At 38.9% G+C, this 20940-nt stretch overlaps 1 protein-coding gene across 1 annotated transcript in view; it reads right to left on the reverse strand.

Moving 5' to 3' along the window:
• The window catches only part of LOC104525542 (anoctamin-4), a gene marked incomplete at its 5' end in the record, with an annotated part of 28637 nt that extends 8847 nt beyond the window's left edge, over positions 1-19790 (reverse strand). Inside the window, 8 exons of the mRNA XM_010168726.1 lie at positions 1104-1256; positions 2269-2411; positions 6035-6132; positions 8768-8825; positions 9863-9974; positions 12852-12888; positions 16894-17058; positions 19650-19790. Of these exons, the coding sequence (XP_010167028.1) occupies positions 1104-1256; positions 2269-2411; positions 6035-6132; positions 8768-8825; positions 9863-9974; positions 12852-12888; positions 16894-17058; positions 19650-19790 (907 nt within the window). The remainder of the gene's footprint in view (positions 1-1103; positions 1257-2268; positions 2412-6034; positions 6133-8767; positions 8826-9862; positions 9975-12851; positions 12889-16893; positions 17059-19649) is intronic.
• Positions 19791-20940: the final 1150 nt, after the last annotated feature.

The raw sequence follows: 20940 nt of genomic DNA on the forward strand, positions 1-20940 counted from the left end.
CTCAAGGAAGCTGGCACACAGCAAATCTGGTCACAAGGGCCATCACTGAGAATCATACCAAAGGAAGGTTAGACATACCTGTTGATTTCAATGAGGCATCAAGCTGTCCCTGAAAACTCTGCTGAATAGAGAGCAACTGCAACTTATTTTGAGAAATCACACCTGAGTTGACCTGGAAAAAAAATCTATTTTTCTGTGCTTTTATTATTTATGTTATGTAATGTTCAGGAATTATGTCTGCAGTGTATGCTGTGCACTGGCTGATGTCCAGGCTTGTACCTGAACTCACGGTTTCACATTCAGATACAGACTTTAGATACATGGTAGATCATTCTGAGAGCACAAAGCCTGGAGTTCTGCTATTTCATGGTGTGGACTACTGGTTTTTGCAATGCAGATGTGCAGTGAGGTACCCTATTTAGCCCTCCAAAGACACCAGGGATTCAGTGTTGGGCAGATGACTTTTTTTTTACAGAGTCCTCCATAAAGGTGTTCTTTTGCACACTGCAAGGACAGAAGAGATCTATAGTCAAAATATGTTTGGAGAGCCCTTGCAGTAGTCTGTGGCTGGGTGACCTCGAAGTTATGTGAACTCTGTGTTTAGCAATGTAGGCGTGTCTCACTGAAAGCAAGTAATCTCTCGGCATCTAGACCCACCCTAGTGGGCATAGCCCTTGAGTCACAGGGGAGCTCAGTTTTGGACAGGTAAATATAAAGCACAGAGGCCCCTTACAGGATGGTGGCTGCTTTAACTTGACTTTCATGTTTCAGCTGCTCTGCCTGGTTAATACATTTGAACTGAGCAGTGGCATGTATTCACACAGTGTGTCTGCCAGAAGGAAAAACCTGCAGAGAACACTGATCACTTTACTAGAACATCTTGGCTGTTAAGTCACCCAGAAAATCATTAAAAGACATTTTCCAATATAGACTATTAATTGCATAGGTAGATTGGCATTAGGTACTTGAAGTTTTTTTGAAGAATCAAATTGTTTGTTGAAGGTAACTGAAAACACCTTAATCTGCTCTTACTTGATGTGGTCAGTGCTTTGCCTTAAAAATAGCGCACACACACATAACAAATACACATACAAAGAGCTCACCTATATCTTTGGCTCTTGAAGCTAAAGGTCTTCTCCACTGGGTAACAAATTTGTATGCATCAAGCCGAATTTCAATAATATTGTTAAGTAAGGCCAGAAGTGGTGCCAGTGGAAAAGCTGCCACAAAAATGGTTGTGAACCCAAACTGAAGAACTAGGAAAAAAAAGGAAAGATGATAGTATAACTGTTAAGATCTAATCTCAAAGTCTAAGATAACAAATAATATATGTATACAAATACTATGTATAAATATACAAACATTTCTTATTATGCCGTACCATAGTCTAGTGACACTTGTACAGCATTTCCTTGTGGTTCAGAGTTCAGAGCAAGGATGACAAGAACAAATGCACATGTGTCCCCAGGATGGACAGCAACATCTAGATTTTGTAATTTGAAGCGAAGTTTAGAAGTGGACAAACTGGTTTTAGAAAGGGACATTGTTACCCCAGCATCAATTAGGATCTCTCAATACCTGCAAAGATTAGGGCTGAGTATATTCCTATTTATAGTACAGATGGCTGGCAGTTTAAAACTGTGTAAGTTTCTAGATGCTTGTTTTCAGACTTCCAAATTTCCCATTAATTTGAATTTTAATTGTGTAAGGAAGGAAAGAAAAAAAGAGTGATGACATATGCAGTTCAGTCACATAGGGCAAAAGTTCTTGTTCTTTAACATTTCTTTGAGCAGTTATCCTCCCCTCTCTGGATAGACCAATGCCTTTTGGCAGCTAGCTACTTTGTAAATGTGAGGTAGTAAATGATGGTGAATTTTAAACATAAACAACCATGCAGGTCTGTACCATGCAGTTTGAACAAAAAAGCCCAAGGGAACTTCCTTTAGAAAATAATGGCAAAGTTCTTCAGAAATGCATGCAGGTGAAGAGGTGGGCTCTGGTTTGGAAAATGACCATCCTCACACAATGCCAGAATAAGTGTTTCATAGATATGAGGTTAGCAAACCAGCAGCAGTGTGGTTAGCTACATTGGTTTGGTTTCGTTCTTACAAACTCCCATTCCTCACCTGACCTGTGAGAATGAAAACCGTTTTGCAGCCTCTTTAGCTTCATACAGTATTAATTAAAAGAATACACCAGCCCAAATTAACAAAAAAGCAACAAAATTAAAATCTAGTGAAAGAGACAAAATGAAGGTCTGTGCCATACTCATTTCTAGGTATTCATCAAAGAGTCCATAAGCATTCATAGGCTGCAGATTGTAGTCCTTTTCCCACTGTGGGAAGGTTGTTTTCTTTTGTGTGCCATACTGTTGCCGTAGTTTCCTCCTGGTCCACCAGTTTTGAATTAGCCTACATTTTCAAATAAATTAAAGAAACAAGGTAAAGAATATTAGTGGGTATTTATTACAAAATTGGAAGAGGCTAAGTGTGCACAACATAACTTACAAAATAAATTTCCCAATGCACAGGAAAATAGAGCATTAGTAATACATGTGGTTGACGACATATCATAGCAAGTATGAAAACAGATACGGTTGATAGGCTGTAATCCAGGCCTAGATGTTAAAATGGTGGAGGGATTTTGACATATTTTCATTATTTATTTAGCTTCTTTTTGTCTACACAGAACGGCAAATGTCTTCAGTCTGTTTATATGGCAGAATGCAATGCTGTATGGAGATAGTTGACCTCTAATTAAGAAATTAGTAAATACAATGCTAATGCTGCTTGATCCCTTCCTGTGTGTGAGCTGGCATCTCTACATGGCCCTTCAGTGTGCAGGGTGACAGTCCCTGGGCAATCCTGGAATGGAAAAAGCAACCTTGAGTGGTGTCTGTGGCCAAATATTTAGAGGAAAAAAAGGTGGAAAGAAGTGTGTGGACTTCTGACAACATGTGATGGCCAAGAGATGGATGGCTGATATGAGACCTATCTCCATCTCAAGAAGTGAGGGAGCTGTACTGGATTTCAGAGGGAAATATTTTTCCTGAAGAAAAGCATGTTAGGGCACTGTGGGAGGCACTGAGCCAGAAGAGAAATGAGTGCTCACATCTGAAATAAACAGCTTTTCCTCTCCAGGTCAGGCAGTTGCACTGGTTTGGCCAACAAAGGACACCAGTTACAGTTAGTATAGAGAGCAAACAAAACCAACCCATGACAAAGATTTTCTTTGGAGTTGCAGTTGTCCGCTTTATCTCAGCGAGATAGAAGGTGATGGCTTACCCAAATAATTCAGTTCTTTCCCTGAGTGTACTTTGCTTCTTGTCTTCACAGTGGCCTGGTCTGGTCTGTGAATGGCAGGCAAATGGCCATTGGATTTGGAACAGGGCTTGGCCAATTGCTTGTTTTCTTAAAGCTTACATTATTTTTTCATTCAAGCCATTTAGCAGAGAAGTTACAGATTTTGCTGTCTCCCTGAAGGAAGTAGGTGCAACTGAGTGCAGGGCATTAAAATCTAGAGTTTAGAAGTGCAAGAAAAAAATGTAGAAGTATAAGCATGGACTTCAAGTAAAAATTTGGAAGTACAAGAAATTATTAAAATATTTGGTTTCAGCAGCTTGCAGTTAGTCACTAGTGTGTAAAAAGCCTAAAAAAGTCTTTCATATGAATGACCATGGTTGTGACTGACGAACTGAGGGAGAATTAAGGGCACATCTTTGCAGTCCACAGCACCCTTTGGGACTTTGCCTCTCCTGTCCTGCCCGTGGGAAAGTGAGAAGGCTGAGAATGGAATCCTGCAAAGACAGCAAGTTGAGGGGTGAGGTGAATGGCAGACCAATATGCTGACATGGATGCCAGTTAACTTCCTCCTTTGTGAGAGGGGAAATCCAGAGCCACTGTTACTAAATACCTAAGACTCCTAGTAAAATTCAGAGTTGTCATTTTATTATTTATATGTGAGCAAAATGTGGGCAATGTGATGTAATGTGGTTTTAATATGGATATATGTTCTTCTTCCAAGAAAAACATCAACTTGAAATTAGAGTTTTCCATCTCCAAACTAAGCAATAATTTATACTTTGTTTCTTAGTTACTGCAAATGCATCTATGCAGGAGAGGAGAACTGATGTACACTTCCAGAGGTTTCGAGGTAGTGTTTGGATGAAGCAGAAGCACCACTCTGATATGCCAGTATTTGTACTAAAAATGTAACCACTAAACAATCAATGTTCTAGATCACACCCTAGGGCCTCTCTTTGACATCTTTGAAATTTAGTTTTTAACTCTCAGGCAGAAATTTCAGAAGACAAGCCAATGCTACATGTATCAATGAGAAATGTGACAGGAGGCACTGGGATTCCTGCCACCAAGGAACAGCTGGTAGCATTTCTGATTTGCCCTGCGTGTGTCTGTGGTCTCTGTGGGAGCAAGTGCCGGCACCACAGCCAGGCTACCACCCTGAAATGGTGCAAAAAAACCACACTCCAAAACTGGCTGCTGGTGCTTCTCTCCTAGGGCTGTCTTATGGCGAAATACTCTGTGCTATCACTCTTGGCACTGCATAGTGCTGGCTCTGCCTGGTTCTCACTCAGCAGGCAGCAACCAGCACACGGGTGGAGGTGCAGTGATGTTCTGCTATGGACTATAGGATTGCCTCCAAATCCTCTGGCCATCCACATGGTCTTGGCTCCAATCATGCTCTTAGCAGAAATGATCATGTTCTTTTCACACTTGCCTGCAGCATTTCCTGGCTAGAAGGTGGACTGAAAGGTCTGGAGAGCAAATACATCTCTCATCAGAATAAGCTGAAGTATCTCACATTGTTGTGACTGTGGCTTTTGTGTTGTGATTTTCCTTGTGACTCTAAAGTCAAGAGCCTGACTTCACCTGAAGTAGTTTATTCCTATTAAATCACTTGTTCTTAAACAATCTTCTCCTATCTCCTTTAGTTACCTTCTTTAATCCTCTTCTGTGCTCTTTATTAGGTTTCAGAATCCCTATTAATAAGCAGTAGAAATATCTAATTCCTCCAGCCCTAACAGCTGCAAAATCCTGGCAAGTAGCGCTAGGTGCAAACACGGGGAGATGGAAAGATAGTGAGCTTTGAGTACTTTTACTGCCAATTATTCTGTGCATTTAAATAATTTACTCTGTTTTCATTACAGCTAGGTGTGATTAGCACTGAAGCTGCCTGAAATAACTTCTGCAACATGTGTCTGCAGTTCAGGGACTGAACTCTGCACTAGCTCTGCTGTGGATCCTGCAGTGAACCAAATCCCTCTGAACTTTTCAAGGGCAAACTTTCTGACAATGTCAGCTCTCTCTTATATTTTCACACTTGATAACTTCCCTTGATGATCTGCCACACTGTCTCTAGCATCAACTGTCTATATTAATCATATTAAACATGCTCATGAAATACTAATCAATAAGAAATGAACCAATAGAAAATGAATAATCGTCAACCTTTTTAGCTAGGGCACAGCTCCATAATACCCTGAAGATCACTAGGGAACTTGTCTATATACCAGTCAGTAAATTTTTCTATCTCTGAGTGTGTATGTGCCAGCAGTGCACTTTTTCCAGTTCATACCCGCTCTTTCAGGCACCTTTTATCACCCAGCAAGGAGAAATCCAATTTAGAACTTACTGACATAGCTGAAAATTGATACATATAATATTTCCTGTGTAAGGAAATATTATATGTATCAAATATGGCAGTCCTACAGTTATTTTTAAGGAGTTTTAAAACATGGAATAAAATTTAATGAAATCAAATACTTCCCATATATTATTTATTTGTTAATATTTATTTTACACTTTCACTTTTGCAAACTATGTCAAATGTGAAAAAAGCCCCCAACCAATCTATCTCTATATATCTTAAAATCTATATTAAGAGTTTTGCAAACTAGGGGGGATTTTCTGTTGTAATGACTACTGTATCTTTCTTTTATGTAACTGGTCATATGAAAGCATAAACTTAGCATTCTTCTATGATCTACGGAAGCATAGGCATTATATTTACTTACGGGTATCCTAGTTCCATGAAGTTATTCCAGGTTTGCTTTAGCACCATTATAATACCCATTTGCATGCAGAGATCAATAAGGCATCCGCTAGGGTGGCACTACAAAAAACCAGAAACAAAAGGTTAAGCAGAAATTACACTGAGTTTTTAAGCATTTCTTAAAGAGTGTAAATGGATATTAAATAATTTACTTAAAGGAAATTAAATGCTGTTCTGTTTAATTTTTTTAAAAATACACACTCAAGGGAGCGTTTGAGACTGTATCACACCACGAGCCTTTTAAGCCTATAATTTACTTTCCGCAGAGGTCAGAATCAGTTGAAAACAACGCAGTTTTCACATTAGTGATGATAATATGTTGTGCAACTGTGGGTGGGACAGAGGCGAAGGCTAACAAGTTCCTTTAATGATTTCAGTATTTTTGGGGGAGGATGACTGTGCCTCAAGTCAAAGAATGAAGAGAAAATTCCTCCTGGCTGCCAGGTAAACAGTTCATGCCTAAAGGATAGACCTAGTATTGTTTATTGAGCACTATTTAATGCATGTGACTGAGTGAACTATGCAAAGCTGCTATCTTCTCAAAGAACTAAAAATCTCTAACTGTCAAACGAAAGTTATCAGTGTCTCTTGCTGAGTGCTTGCTTGCTTTAGCAGTGGCTCCAGGCCTTGAAGAAATCATGCTGCTTTTAGGAGAGATGCTCAGCTTGTACAAATTTAAGTAATTCCACAATTTTTCCTTTAGTATTGGAAGAAACAAAAAAGAGCCAAAAACTTTCTGCCCTCAAATAGCATTTTGCACAACTGACTTTGCAGATCCAAACAGTGGAGGTCCAGGCTGTATTGTTAGATCCTGGGTACTATGGATAAGATGAACGGATCACTGCTGTAGAAGTGGAACTACTTCTCTTTAACTTTTAGGGAGAAAAAAAAATGATATTATTTATGACCTGTAACAAAATGCAATAGGAATTATACAGTGCTCGGAACCAGGGTCCCTGCTGAGGTTTCTGTTGACCTCATTCTGCTTCTCTTTAGATTAACAGGGTGGCAGACTTTTTTTTTTTAAATTAACTTTTCTAGCATATTATTGAATCATCATATTTCTGTTTTTAGGAATCAGTCACATGAGCCAATATAAACTAAGAGAAGTAGGTGCAGGTGAAGTAGCAGTGATTTTACAACCACAATTTCACTGATGTACTTTGTCCATTGTGGTCTGAATGTGCCCACGGACACTGGACCAGACTATATTGTATTATTAAATGTCTTACACTTGGCTTCATCCAACAGCTGAAGAGAGGGCTATTGGAGCAATATCTGGGCATTATATTCTACATTATGTTTCTTGCAAGACCTAACTCGGATATGGTCAATAAAGTTGAGACTTTTTTTATTAGATGATTTTTTACTTTTTTTTCTCTAAGAAAGACAAAATAGTAGAGACTGCTAATAGTAGCTTCCACCAGTAACCCACCCAGCCTGTAACACTTTGCTGCTGCACATCCCTCCCAAACCTGGTTCTTTGTTTCTCCCATCTCTGCTCCTGCAAGTTAGGTTCTTTCCATGTTCTCTGATGCCTCTGTGAGATGATTCAGCCCAATAACTCATAAGAAAACTAATTCAGCCAGAAAAAGGAACAGTTCCCTGCTAATAGAGACAACTGAGTAGGCTCCTCACAAGGCTGGTCAAGCCAGAGCCAGTGTAGAGGAAGAGGAAGGAGCAAACTTCTGTGAGAAGTTGAAGGAAGAGCAGTACTGTCCTCTTTTGGCAGCAGCAAGTTCTTAGGTCAGCTTGCCCCCATATAAATTTTTCTTTCCTTCAATGTACAGAATTCACTACTACAAAGTTAGGATGGCTTTTTCAATTTTTTTTTTTTTTTTTGCTAGTTATTTGGATGAACTCTATTAACCAAAATATTTAGATATCTGGAAGTGTTTGTAAATTCAAGTTGGCAGTGTTAAGTCCTGCATTTCCGCACACCATTTGCCATGTATTTGCAAAATTGTTTTAGTTATTCAACTGTGAAGCAGGAAAGAAACTATGGGATTTGAGTGTGCAAATAGCAGCACTGAAAGCTACACGTCTGGTCTAGAAACTGCTGCTGTTCACCTCCAATAACTGTCAAATAGTTTTTGGGAATTTGTGAATTCTGAATGTATTTGCTCAAAAAATGGGATTGGTTCTTGAGGGACTTGCAAAGTCAACCTCTCATTGCTCTTCAAATCTATTTGTTTCTATAGACATGGAACATTACACCAGTAGCTCTTTTGGGAAGTTTGTTCAGTTGTTTTGGTAAGTTTTCAAGTCCACTTTAGGTGTCTGGATTTTTAAGTTATCCTTTTATTATTTTATCTCCCTGGTCAGCAAGGCTAGAAAAGCTGAGAAGAAAGGATTTATTCAGGAGCAAAAAGTTGTCAGATTCATATCTGACTTTGATTCATTTCAAGGATGAAATATTTCCAATGTAAAAATGTGAGTAATGTTTAAACCATTTGATACCACTACCCAAATGTGATGCAAACACTAAAACTACTAGCATTGAAAAGGGCATATATATCAATATGTAGATGTTTTTGTAGCAGATGGCAGTGTCAGTAGGGTGGAGTTAGATAGCAACTGAAAACCCAATAACACACTCAAAAGTACCTAAACAGAGTTATGCGTCTGCCTCTGCTTGCATTCACTGCATCTGTGGGCAGCAGATAAATCAGTGTGTAGTTAAGTGAACACTCACCTCTTCCAGCCTCCACCGGTTTATCAGCCTTAAGTAGGCACCAGGGTGTCCTGTAAATCTTTAACACAGGAATATACATCAGCTATAGTACGTAAGCAGTCTGTTCACAGTAGTAGAAGAAAGCTCATGCTGTTGTTTTAATCTAATGTCATCTTAGAGAGATTGATATAACCATAAATGATGTTATGCTGCAAAAAGTTTTCAGGGATTCCTATTTCTATGAAGTGCTAAGTATATTTTTACTTCCAGTTTTATTTCAATACCAAATACTCTGCTGTTGGATATTCAGCATATGCAGAGAATAGAGAAAATCTGAATAAAACTGTTCATGTCAGTTTGGAAAATGGTTTTCAACTGCCAGTCCACTTCCTTACACCATAATGTGATATCTGCCTTTCTATGAAATCAGTGAAAATGTTAGTTTTCATTAGGAAGACATGATTTTCTTACTATTCTCCCATGTTTTCTCCCAAAATGATACCCACCATTTCCCCTACATGAATAATCCATACTGATGGATTTTTCTACTCAAGCCTTCTCTACTCAAATACTCTTCTTTTGCTTTTAGGGGACTTGCAGAAAGAGACATACAAATATATATATATTTCATTTTCTGTGGGAAAAAAACAACTGGTAGCTCACAATTCACTCATAACAGTCCAAATCATATAATAGAAAAAGCAAAGTATTCAGGCAGTTGGACTAGACGATCAGTGTAGGTCCCTTCCAACAGAACTATTTTATTCTACTCTGAAAGAAAAAGACATAGTGATAAGTTATTTACTTACCTGTACAAATTACACACATAAAGACAGAGCGAAGTGACCTGTACATATAGTGCTGTGGGATGCATCAGTTCCCAGTAACGAAATTGTTAAAAGCTAGCATTGAGCCAATGTGGTGCTAGGAAATGAAAACATCTGTTTCTAGGCTTTTTGAAAGGAAAATAAAACTGCAGTTTGTCTTGCTTTGCTAGCATGGAATTTGCATTTTGAGATGTGCGATAACATGGTCCCGTTTTGTTTCATTACAGACAATTTTATTTCTTCTCTCTACTTCATTTTGCACATATGAGGGTGGAGACATTAATCCTACCTTCCAAGGAAGAACGCTATGTAAAAGGTAGAGCTGTTCAGATTGACAAACTGAAAGAGAAACATTTTCAGAGTGAAGCTGTTCTCCCACTCAGATTCTGTACGAGGCTGCTCTGTGAAGAAAGAGAGTTTCAGAAGTTTTATCAGATTAACAATTTCCCTTGGCACAAAGGCTGCCCACATCTATCAGAACTGGAAAAGTATTTGTAAATTAGCCTGCTGATTTTAAAATATAAGCTGACAGAAGAAATTGTATCCAAAAGCAGCACACAGCAAGTGAGCTTGTAAAGATTTAGAAATCTCTTCTGACATCTGGATATGTATATTCCCAGGAGACTGTAAGAAAGTGGTCAAGGTAGTGTGCATATTAAACATCTCTCCCAGATTTTTTTATGCTTTTCAGGCTCAGGCTCCTCTCTTCTTTTTATTTCTGCAACCTACCATAATGACACTGCCAGAAAGCACCCCACTACAAGCTACATAAGTGCCTTTTTGTTAGAGATGTCACAATGAACTGGAGAAAATCCTCCATGTAATTCTGTTTCAGGGATTTGCCCACCATGCTGGCACCTAAGAACTCTACACTGGAGTGCCACTGCCTGACTCCCTTTCCTTATCCCAGGGACCCCATCACAGAAGACTGAGAAAAAAAAAATTTGCAATGGATGAGATAAAGCAAATAGGAAAGGGGAAGACATAATCTTCCCTTTAGGAAGGCCCTTAATCTCTGTCTATAGAGATATCAAGGCATAAGTTAACAAAACAACTTCTGTGCCAACACACCAGTACTATGTCCTGGAACTACTGTACAGTTGGCAGGAGCTTGTTATTAGTCAATCATTGCTGTGAACAGGAATAATCAGAGGAGAAGTGGAGGTACTAATGGTGATTCTGAGTATCATAAAGGTAGTACTTATATAATATTTCCAAAGAAGCCTCCAGGTAAAGTACTGGAAGTATACAAACAACAACGATAAACTAGATTATCTTTAATTAGAGCTGCCCTACCCATGAGGAAGTTTCAAATAGATGTATCAACAAAACCATAAAACAGACCATGAATTAACAACTATGTTAGTTGTTAATTAACAATGCCTGTCAAGAAATCCAAGTTTGTGCGTATGCTACTACATACGTATTTAGCTCAGCAGAAAGAAATAAAGCATAGTGGATTTTGGGTGCCATTTAGAGGGAAGGTCAGGTTTGACTTTAACAAGGTTACTGCAATTGAAGCTTTGCTCTTATGCCCATCAGAGACAATGGCAATGCTCTGGAGGAGCACGGATGTGAGCTTTGAAAAAGGTCATGTAAAGGCTGAATAAGGACATCCTGAATGTAGCTTTTCTGCCAATCCCACTCTGAGCTTATTACACTGATAAAGATCATTCAGACCACATCAGCTACTTAGGCCATCAGAGTAAAAACCACAGTCTGAACACTGAGAATCATAGACTCATAGAATCATAGCATGGTTTGGATTGGAAGGGACCTTAAAGATCATCTAGTTCCAACCCCCCTGCCATCAGCAGGGACACCTTCCACTAGACCAGGTTGCTCAAAGCCTCATCCAGCCTGGCCTTAAACACTTCCAGGGAATGGGAACCCACAGCTTCTCTGGGCAACCTGTTCCAGTGTCTGACCACCCTCACAGTGAAAAACTTCTTCCTAATATCTAATCTAAACCTGCCCTCTTCCAGTTTAAACCCATTTCCCCTTGTCTTGTCATTAGTTGCCCTTGTGAAAAGTCCCTCCCCAGCTTTCTTGTAGCCCCCTTCAGGTACTGGAAGGCCGCTGTAAGGTCTCCCTGGAGCCTTCTCTTCTCCAGGCTGAACAGTCCCAACTCTCTCAGCCTGTCCTCGTAGGAGAGGTGCTCCAGCCCTTGGATCATCCTGGTGGCCCTTCTCTGGACTTGTTCTAACTGGTCCATATCTTTCTTATGTTGGGGGCTCCAGAACTGGACGCAGTACTCCAGGTGGGGCCTGTCAGAACAGCTTGACTCACTGAGTTTTCATACAAGGGCTTTTTGTACAGGTTACAAGAAGCAGACCTACCTTGATGATAAACTGGCTGAAAGCAATCAAGCTTCAAGGTCTCTAGACTATATTGTACTGTCCCCAGGGTGTCACAGGGAGTAAAAGGGCATAGCCTGTGCAAATCACATACTTGAAAATCATATTTCTCAACTGTAACTAGCAGATACCTTTCCCATGGATACAGGATGGCAAAAATATTTTAAATTTACAGAACACAAATGAAGACTCAGTCTAATAAGAATAGAACAGAATAAAATGCTCTTATACAGATGTGCTTTGAACACATCACCTGTGACTTCCCAGATGTAGAAAAGCCCTGACACTAGCTAAAACCAGCTGTGTATTTCCTCTGAGCAGACATCAAACTCTGTCCACCTGGTCAAAAATACCTTACTGATCACCATAAATATACACAGGTATGCAGAGGCTCAAAATAATCTCCTCAAAGATTGCAGAAACTTAGAACACCATTAGAGTTTAGGTGCTGCTAGAGTTGATGAGTCATCTAGTTATTTTCCCTCCAAATTACTGCCCCTCTTAAAGGTGTATGTTTGATAGTCAAGCACCTTAGTTTAAAGTTATAAATTTGGCTTCCAGAAGTGATTCTCCCATTTCCAGATCTTCACAAGACAACCTGGGGGTTGTGAGTGCTCAGTCTCTCTGAAAATTCATGCTTTTTCCCCCAAGGTAACAATTTGTTTAAATTCTTACAAGGTAAGGGGTTGGAAAAAGAACCAAGCAAGGCAAGTGGGTGATTGTTGCCACCACTGTTTGAATAGCACTATAACTTAGTTTATATAATTCTTTATTATAAACTTGAGAAAAACACTAATTCCTATAGGTTGCAAATTAATCAGGATTTTTCATATTTACACAGATAGTTTGAATGCTATCACAGTATAGGGACTTGAAAAATCGGTACAGTATCAATTAAGTTTTGTATTTAACATTGCTTACCTAAATTTGTCAGGAAAAGAGCAACCTTTTCATACAGCTGTAACAGAGAAGAAACAGCCTCTTAGATATGCAACCAGCTCAAAAGTACAGAACTGCTTCCTAAGTCGAGTAACTGCTCTTACATGTTAAATCTGACATCCAGATGGTCTCTGGGATGTTCTGATAACGATGATAATAAAACTATATAGTAATAATACAACAGTGATAATAAGACAAGGAACAGTAATATTTTTAAAGCTTATACTCAGCTCTTTTCATCCACAATATATGGAGGAAAAAGTGCTATCACTGTCCCTGTTTTACATACATAGTGAAAAATGGTCAGATAACTTTTCCAAAAACACAAAGCAGAACAATAGTGCAACTGAGATTTTTGGTTTAGTTACTTATGGAACATTTATCTCACAAAAAACCCTCCCAAAACCCTAGTAAGAGCATGGCCTGATATGTTGGGTATTTTGGGCTTTTTGGTTTTGTTTGGGATTTTTTTTTTTTTTTTTTGGTGCTGAAAGGAAAGACACTGAGGAAACAAGGTTGTTTCAGAGAAAGTCTTTAGTAATCCCCACCACCAGACACATTTCTTACTCTGAGGCAGTGACATCGTTCTAAATCCCAAGTGGTATTTTCTGTGCTTAGCAGATACCATGCTTTCAAACTCTCTGTGAGACTGCTAACTTCATAAAGCTTACAAAAACTAACTTAGAGGGTTTTCACAATTAGCATTTGCAAAGGGGTTTTGAACCTAAAAAGTACATCACCACCAATATCAGTGTTAGTGTAAATTAAAACAACAGTTCCCATTTGCTTTAAATGAGTCTGGAGCCTGTTTGCACAAAACACTAAATATCCTTAACTCTGTCTGATGCCTACAGGGTTACAAAGTTCGTCATATTTCAGGTTCAAGTACTTACTGATTCCTAAATTGCATATCAGCAATGTTTCTTTTCATTTGCAGTTACCCTTATAAACTCTTGCTTAAATTGAGTTATGTACAATTTACAGATCAAACTGCCACCTTATGAACTGAAGTCATCCTGAATTATCTCATCCGTGTTAACAACCACTTCTTGCTTAGAATAGCTTTCTGCTGCCATTGGAGTAAATAGCTTTGTTCCAAGTAATGAAAAAGGCAGTTTCTTCCAGGTTTAAAAGTATCTCTTAAGGGCAAATGTAAAAGTGCTAAATGTCTGGGTGGTTTATATCCTGATCCCAGCAGAGAGTGTGCTATTTTATAAAGGTACATTGCTCTGCAGAAGGGCGTATCAAAACTGTATTTTGTTGCTATTCCTCCTGGAACAGTAAGACTGTGTTAGAGATCCTGTTAAGAGTGTTTGGATCTAACTATCTGCTACTGCAGTTTGTCACTACTAGTCCCAAGGGGCCTTGTTTAGGATCATATTCTGTTCTGTGTTCATATTTTCTATGGGCGATATGACTGGAATTAACAGGTTTTATTAACCTAGGTAAAGCTAATGATTATTCCCAAGTCATGCTCCAGGATTATCTGGGAAACACTGTGCTTGAAGGTCATTTTGGTTTTGTCATGATGGATGTGTAAGTGTATGTACCTAGCTCTGAGAGCATCTGGTCTTCTAGAAGTCATTTGTGGTCTAGACATTTCCCTCAATGCTTAGAGAGGTTGTCAACTCATATCAGAATCACTGGTGGTTTACCAGGCTTCCTAGCAGTGAATTCCCTACTGTTATGTACATCTTGGTCCATTTTGATTTTATTACTGTATCTTTGCTTGTTCTCCTGCTACTTTTCTTGAGTCACAGTTTGAGGAGGATTCAACTACCTGAATTCTCCTGGAGGATTTTTTTTTTTCCCCCAAAAGAAATCCCACTACTGTCCTTCAGTAAACTGTGTTAATCCATCATAGGAAGTAAGAGATTATGTTCTTAAGTCCTTCTTTTGAAAAGCTCATGCAGCTTCAAATTTGGGTATCTTTTGTTTCCATGAGCTATATCCAGATCTAAGGCTGTGGTGTTTATTGCATGATAACGAATACAAGGCCTAAGAAATCCATCTTTGCAGTGCTCTATTTATTTGATGTATGTTAGGAAGTAAAACAAAGTTTCTCAAAAGGCACCTTCAAGCCATCTTTCATTATTTTAAAAATTTCTCTAGGCTGAACAACTCTTTGACAACCAAATAATTTTGTTTGTGCAGTATTTCTTTGTTGCTGCTTCACTGCATATACAATGACTTATACTGAGAACTTGGAAATGGATGTTTTACTGACACAGATATATATATTAGTTCTATTTTTATTTCTTCTACGCTATTGTGTGCTCTAGGTGAATTAAAGAAAACTCCCAAAAGCTGCAGACAACAAACAATAAATCAAAAATAACATAAGAGAGCCCTCAGTGCAAATTCAGAGAGAATAACAGCTTCCACCTCTTCTTTCTGCCCCTTCTGAGCCTATAGTCTCACTTTAGGGAAAACATAGGAAAGTCAACAGTTCTTGATAGACTGTCCTAGTCACCAATCCAGTCTTGCCTATGCCAAAGGGAGAACCGAAGTCCTGCAGCAAAGCCTCTTGGAATTTCCTGCTATATAAATGAGAGGCTGTTAAAATTAATTTTTAGATAATGGGAATGCTTGGGCATTGCACAGGAAAGAAAGTAGTCTCCAAACCAGCATGTGGAACGTGCAGGTCTGAAATAACATCTTATACTTTCACTAGGAAGTAAGTCAGCATATCTGCTGGAGCAAAGCCTAACATGCTTTTTGCAGAAAACACTTGCTACTGAGTGGGTAGAAATACTCCGCTCTGGCTCCAGTGCCTGGATAGTTCAAAGGTGATACTTCCTCCCACTTAAAATGTATTCTTATAATATCAGGTGACAAAAACCTGATAGTAAAAGGCCATACATCTCTTGCCAAGAGCAATTACACAGAATCACAGAATCACGGAATGTTAGGGATTGGAATGGACCTCAAAAGGTCATCTAGTCCAACACCCCTGCTGGAGGAGGAACACCTAAATGAGATCACACAGGAAGGTGTCCAGGCGGGTCTTGAATGTCTCCAGAGAAGGAGACTCCACAACCTCCCTGGGCAGTCTGTCCCAGTGCTCTGTCACCCTCACAGTAAAGAAGTTTCTTCTCAAGTCTAAGTGGAACCTCCTGTGTTCCAGCTTACACCCACTGCCCCTTGTCCTATCATTGGTTGTCACCGAGAAGAGTCTAGCTCCATCCTTGTGACCCTCACCCTTTATATATTTATAAACATTAATGAAGTCACACATTGCTATCACAGCAATAATACAGAAGTACCTACATCTCGATGTAGGGGTGAAACTCATTCCTCCCATAATCCATGCTATACTGTCTTACTGGGGCTGTTACCACATTGAAATTCCATTTTTGTCTTTGTCCCAAGTCTAGTTCCAAACCAGTTCACAACAATAACCTGACCTCAGCCAGTCTTGCTACAGTGCACTCGGAGACCATGTCTCTGGTGTACTCTGGCAAAGGCCATTGGCAGCTCATGCAACAAGTCATGTTTGCTCAAGTCTCTTGAACTTTTAAGCCCAAGGGAGTTCTTCTGTATATGCACATTGAGTCTGTATATGCACATTGGATCTGTCTATGGATATCCTTACTGGTAAACTACCATGAAAACTGAAGCTGAAATAAGTGAAACTAGTATAAATAAGAATTAAGCTTGGCTACTGTATTTAAAAAATAACTTCAAAACACTAATTAAAAAGAAGAATATTAATTAAATGGACTGAAATCTGCAAAGAAATTAAAGGAAAAAAAGAGGCAGAGAATAAAACAAGAGTGTGGACATGTCTCCCTAAAATATTTTTTTAGAGCATTCAAACACACTTTACATAACATTTTGGGTTTGGAATTGTACTTTACATAAATAGTGAATGATGTCCATTAATGGTAATGCCATGTCTGGCTTAGCAAGACATTCTGTTCCTGCTGTAAAAAGGAACAAAATGCATACAGTCATCTGCAGACTGAGATATCTACTGATTTGATGGCTTGGGTATAGCTTTATACATGTTAGTTTTACTCACCACGTTCAGTAGCATGATGATGCAGAAGTTGATGCACACTGCAGTCCCTGTAGTTGCAACCTGAGAGTTATTCCTGATTAAAGCCCACTTAAAGGCAGCAAAAGTGCTGACAGTCACAACACGGTAAATAACAATGCCAAAAACAGCAGCAATCACCACACAGATCTACAGGAAGAAAAAAATCAGAGAGAAGAATCTGAAAACTTTCAATAGAACAGGAGTTAACTTCTCCCTGAAACTGAAAACTAAAATAATGAAATGAAAAACTTGAAAAATACATCCATTTTGATTACATCCAACATGAATATTCTTATTGTAAAGTCCTTTTCCATAATGCAAAATATCTCTGAAATAATATTAAAATAATTTTTAGTTTTAATAATTCTCTTGAAAATTGATCTCTTCTGTAGCATTAATGTGGGAAACAGTGTTGCCAGCTCTGTGAAACAGAAATTTTCCTTACATGCATGTTCTGTGATGTGCAAAGGCTAGTCTCAAGCTGATGTCCCAGCTTTGGGGACATGTCATGTTTGGGATGGATTTTGTGCTTTGATGGACTTCACACTTACAGGGAAAGATGTCTCCATTTGTAAGCACTGCATGAACAACAACCCTAGCAAGCTACCCTAGCAAGCTGTTTCTTGCTACAATTCTGGAAAGATTCCACTGAAGGAAGGTAGCAAATTCAATTGCCTTTGTAATTTCTTCTCTGATGAGACTTTCAGCAAATGTGACAGTTATAATGTGAAAGCCATGCAGCTAAGCTAGGCTGCTAAATCATTTGATGTTCCATAAGCAACAGTTAAGCACTAAATGACAACTGTTTTCCATCATGACCAATTTGTGGTATGGTTTAGCAAGTCACCTAAAGGACATCCAGTTGGGAATTAGCATGGGTGATTAATCTCATAGAAACTCTGACACAGTACCCTTTAGCTACCTTATTAGATAGAGAGGTTCTTCAGTAGAAGATGATTATTTGCAAAACATAGGTGTATTCCAGGTTAGGCATAGACAACTTAAACCTATCAAAACTGAAGTATATCTAAGCAAATTGAATGGGCAAAATTATTTTGAAAATAGTGAATGCTAATCAAGCAGTTTTCATATTTTATTAGTTACTGAATGGATTTACATCATCCCAGTGCAGATGAAAAAGAAAAGTGTGTGTGAATGTGAAAGGCTAGTTTATTAGATTCTCTGCTACCACACTGGGAGCACATAGAAACATTACAAAATTACTCACCTGGAGGATTCCCTGCACAGGATTGAGGAGAAAGACCAATTTCCTTCGTTAATAGGGAATCAGTAACCTGGTTCCAGCTGTATTAGTAACTGTACTATGAGAGTCAATGCTGTGAAATTTTGAGAACTGCTCTAACTCCAAGTTTTGATAAGCATGTGTCTTCTGTGTTTACAGCTATAGTTTTTAAATAATATTTTTACCTAAATGGGGGAAAATTCAGAGTTTTTCTAACTCATTGGAAACTTATGCTATGACAGCAATAAAAAATACCTTCAGTGAATTGTCCTGTATCAAAGACTGTTATGGGGACAATTTGTGGCGCACACAATTCAGTGCAAGGCTACTCTCTGACATTTTGAGCAAGATCTGTCATTAGGCTAAGAAGATTAATGACTGCCTTTGCAAAGGGTAGGGAGTGAAAACTGTCCCTCCCTCAAGAAAAAAAAGTAGGGAAAATGCAAAATGTTGAATCAACAATCAGTTCTGAGCAGAGTGCAGTTCTGAACAGACGTAAGTGTATTCAAGGGCTGAGTCAGAGAGTACATTAGCTCCTCGTGCCCAGTGTTTCTTTATGTGTCTCAGTCCATCCACCTGACATACCAGAGCACAGCTCATCTCAATAATGTTCTTGCCTTTCTTCTCCAAGATTGCTTTGGACAATTTTGAAGCCATCAGTTGCTCACAAGCCCTCTGCCCTATTCCCTCCTGTCTCCTGAAGTTATACACATATATAATTTTCTAGCCTCCAGGGAAAACTAGTAAATTCCATGAGGTTCTGAGTTGATGCCAGCTGTGTTTTCAAGATCAGTCCTACCATTGCTGTTGTCATGTGCATAACAGTGAATAACAGATTCAGTGAAGCTGGAAGATGGGGGCATTTTAGCAGAAATGCATGCAGTTCTCTGTTAGGAGAGGTTTTGCTGCTGCATTTAGTTTTTCACTTTGGAAGGAGGAGAGATGCCTCATTTTAGGCAAGGAACATGGGTTTCTTCATTTCAATTGCACTAGGAATATGAACTCTCTTTCCCTACTGCCTCAATACACTGAAAAACCAGGAGATATTTACATCATGAAGTACTCTAGGTACCTTAGATTCTCTGTAGAGTTTACAATGAACAACTGCCTCTTCCATGACATCTCTCCCCATCACTCTGCTGTCTACACAGGGAAGGCAAGAAAAATCAGTGAACTAATTCAGTCAGCTGAAGGTGGTGTCTAAATGTGATAACGTCACTATTCTGGTATGTGTATTGCTACATACAGCCTTATGTGTATAGCCTTGAAGGAGGACTGTGAGACTTGGTGAAGAGTAAACTAGTGTAGGACTTTACAGAAACTCAGGCTATTTGCTGTGTACAGATTTTCAGCCTGCAGTAAACATGCTAGAGCTCATTTAACTTTCAAGCAGTCATATCCCATAACTCCAAACTCTTTAGCAGAGATAACTATGATAGCAGAGATAACGTTAATTTGAATTTTTCAACTAGTAAATAAATAAAAGTTCTCAAACCATAAAAAATATTCCAGATGCAGAAACAATGAGTCTGCTGCATTTATCTGCAAATGCTTGATAAGGCTCTGGCTTCCCAGATATGGGGTTCATTCGTTCCTTCTTGGAGTACTTGGCTTCAAACTGAGGACGTATTTCCTCCTAAAGAACAGACAGACAATGTTCACATACAGCATGGCTAGGAAAGATTCTGTAGGAAACTTCAGATCACTTAATCAAATCACTGTTATTGGGAATTACATCTTTGAATTCAGCAGCTGGCACAGCTACTATAAAAGCTGAGCTGGGAAATCAGGTCTCCTTCATGAGAACTAGAGTAAATCACTGTACCCATAAAACCATATTGGAAGTATTTAGTAAGCTCCCTGATTAGCTACTCATCTAAATGATACTCTTTTAAACTACATGGCTGTAAGCCAAATCATTTTAAGGTTGATACCACAGTTTTCCAGCCTGGTATTATCCTATTGATACTAGAATTCTACAACAAAGCAAAAAGAAAAAAGAAACTCCTTTTTCCTTTTCTTTGCTAGGTAATTGGTTACCTTCCCATTATCAGCAAAAGCTTATCAGCATTTGAAGAAGGAACCATCTAATATTGCTCAATTCCTTCGTAACTTGGACAATATTATTAGCAGGAACAGCTTTCAGCAGCAGAAATGTCAAGTCCTGCTTTGCCATAAAAACTCTCTTCTGAAATGAAACCTGGGGATTTCTTGGGGAGAGGCTTGGTTACATCTGTTTGTTAAAAGACAGAGTTCACCCTTAGTTCAGGTAAGACCTCATGGTTTTCAGCTGCAGTAGAGCTACCCCACTGCTCTGCCATCCAGAAGGTTCATTAACAGCTGCATATCCTGTGCCACCTCACCCAAATCTGACATCAGGGATGCTGTTGGAGAAAATAGAAAGCACCAGGCTGTGAAGATGGACTCTCACAGCTTCTGGCAGTCCATACACATTGGATCAAGTTTTACATTGCTCTAATATATGCTGGAGAACCAGCCCATGGTAGAGCTGGCTACAGGGGAGCACAAAGGCAGCTATGGACTATCTTTGCAGCTTTTGCACCATGCCTCTGCTGTGCATTTCTTTGTAACAGCCAATACTAATTTCAGTCACTTCCAACACTTCCACTGCATTTTATTGAACGTTGACTGACTTAAAGTTGTAAATGAATGGACCTTAAATTACTGCATTGAAATAGATGAATGTTAACTGCTCACACAAGTCTTTAGAATGTGAATAAAAATAAGATATCCTAAAATTCTATATCCTTTTTATAAAAGTCTCC

Source organism: Antrostomus carolinensis, unplaced genomic scaffold, assembly GCF_000700745.2.
Source record: "Antrostomus carolinensis isolate BGI_N321 unplaced genomic scaffold, ASM70074v2 scaffold9010, whole genome shotgun sequence".
Taxonomy (NCBI): Eukaryota; Metazoa; Chordata; class Aves; order Caprimulgiformes; family Caprimulgidae; genus Antrostomus; species Antrostomus carolinensis.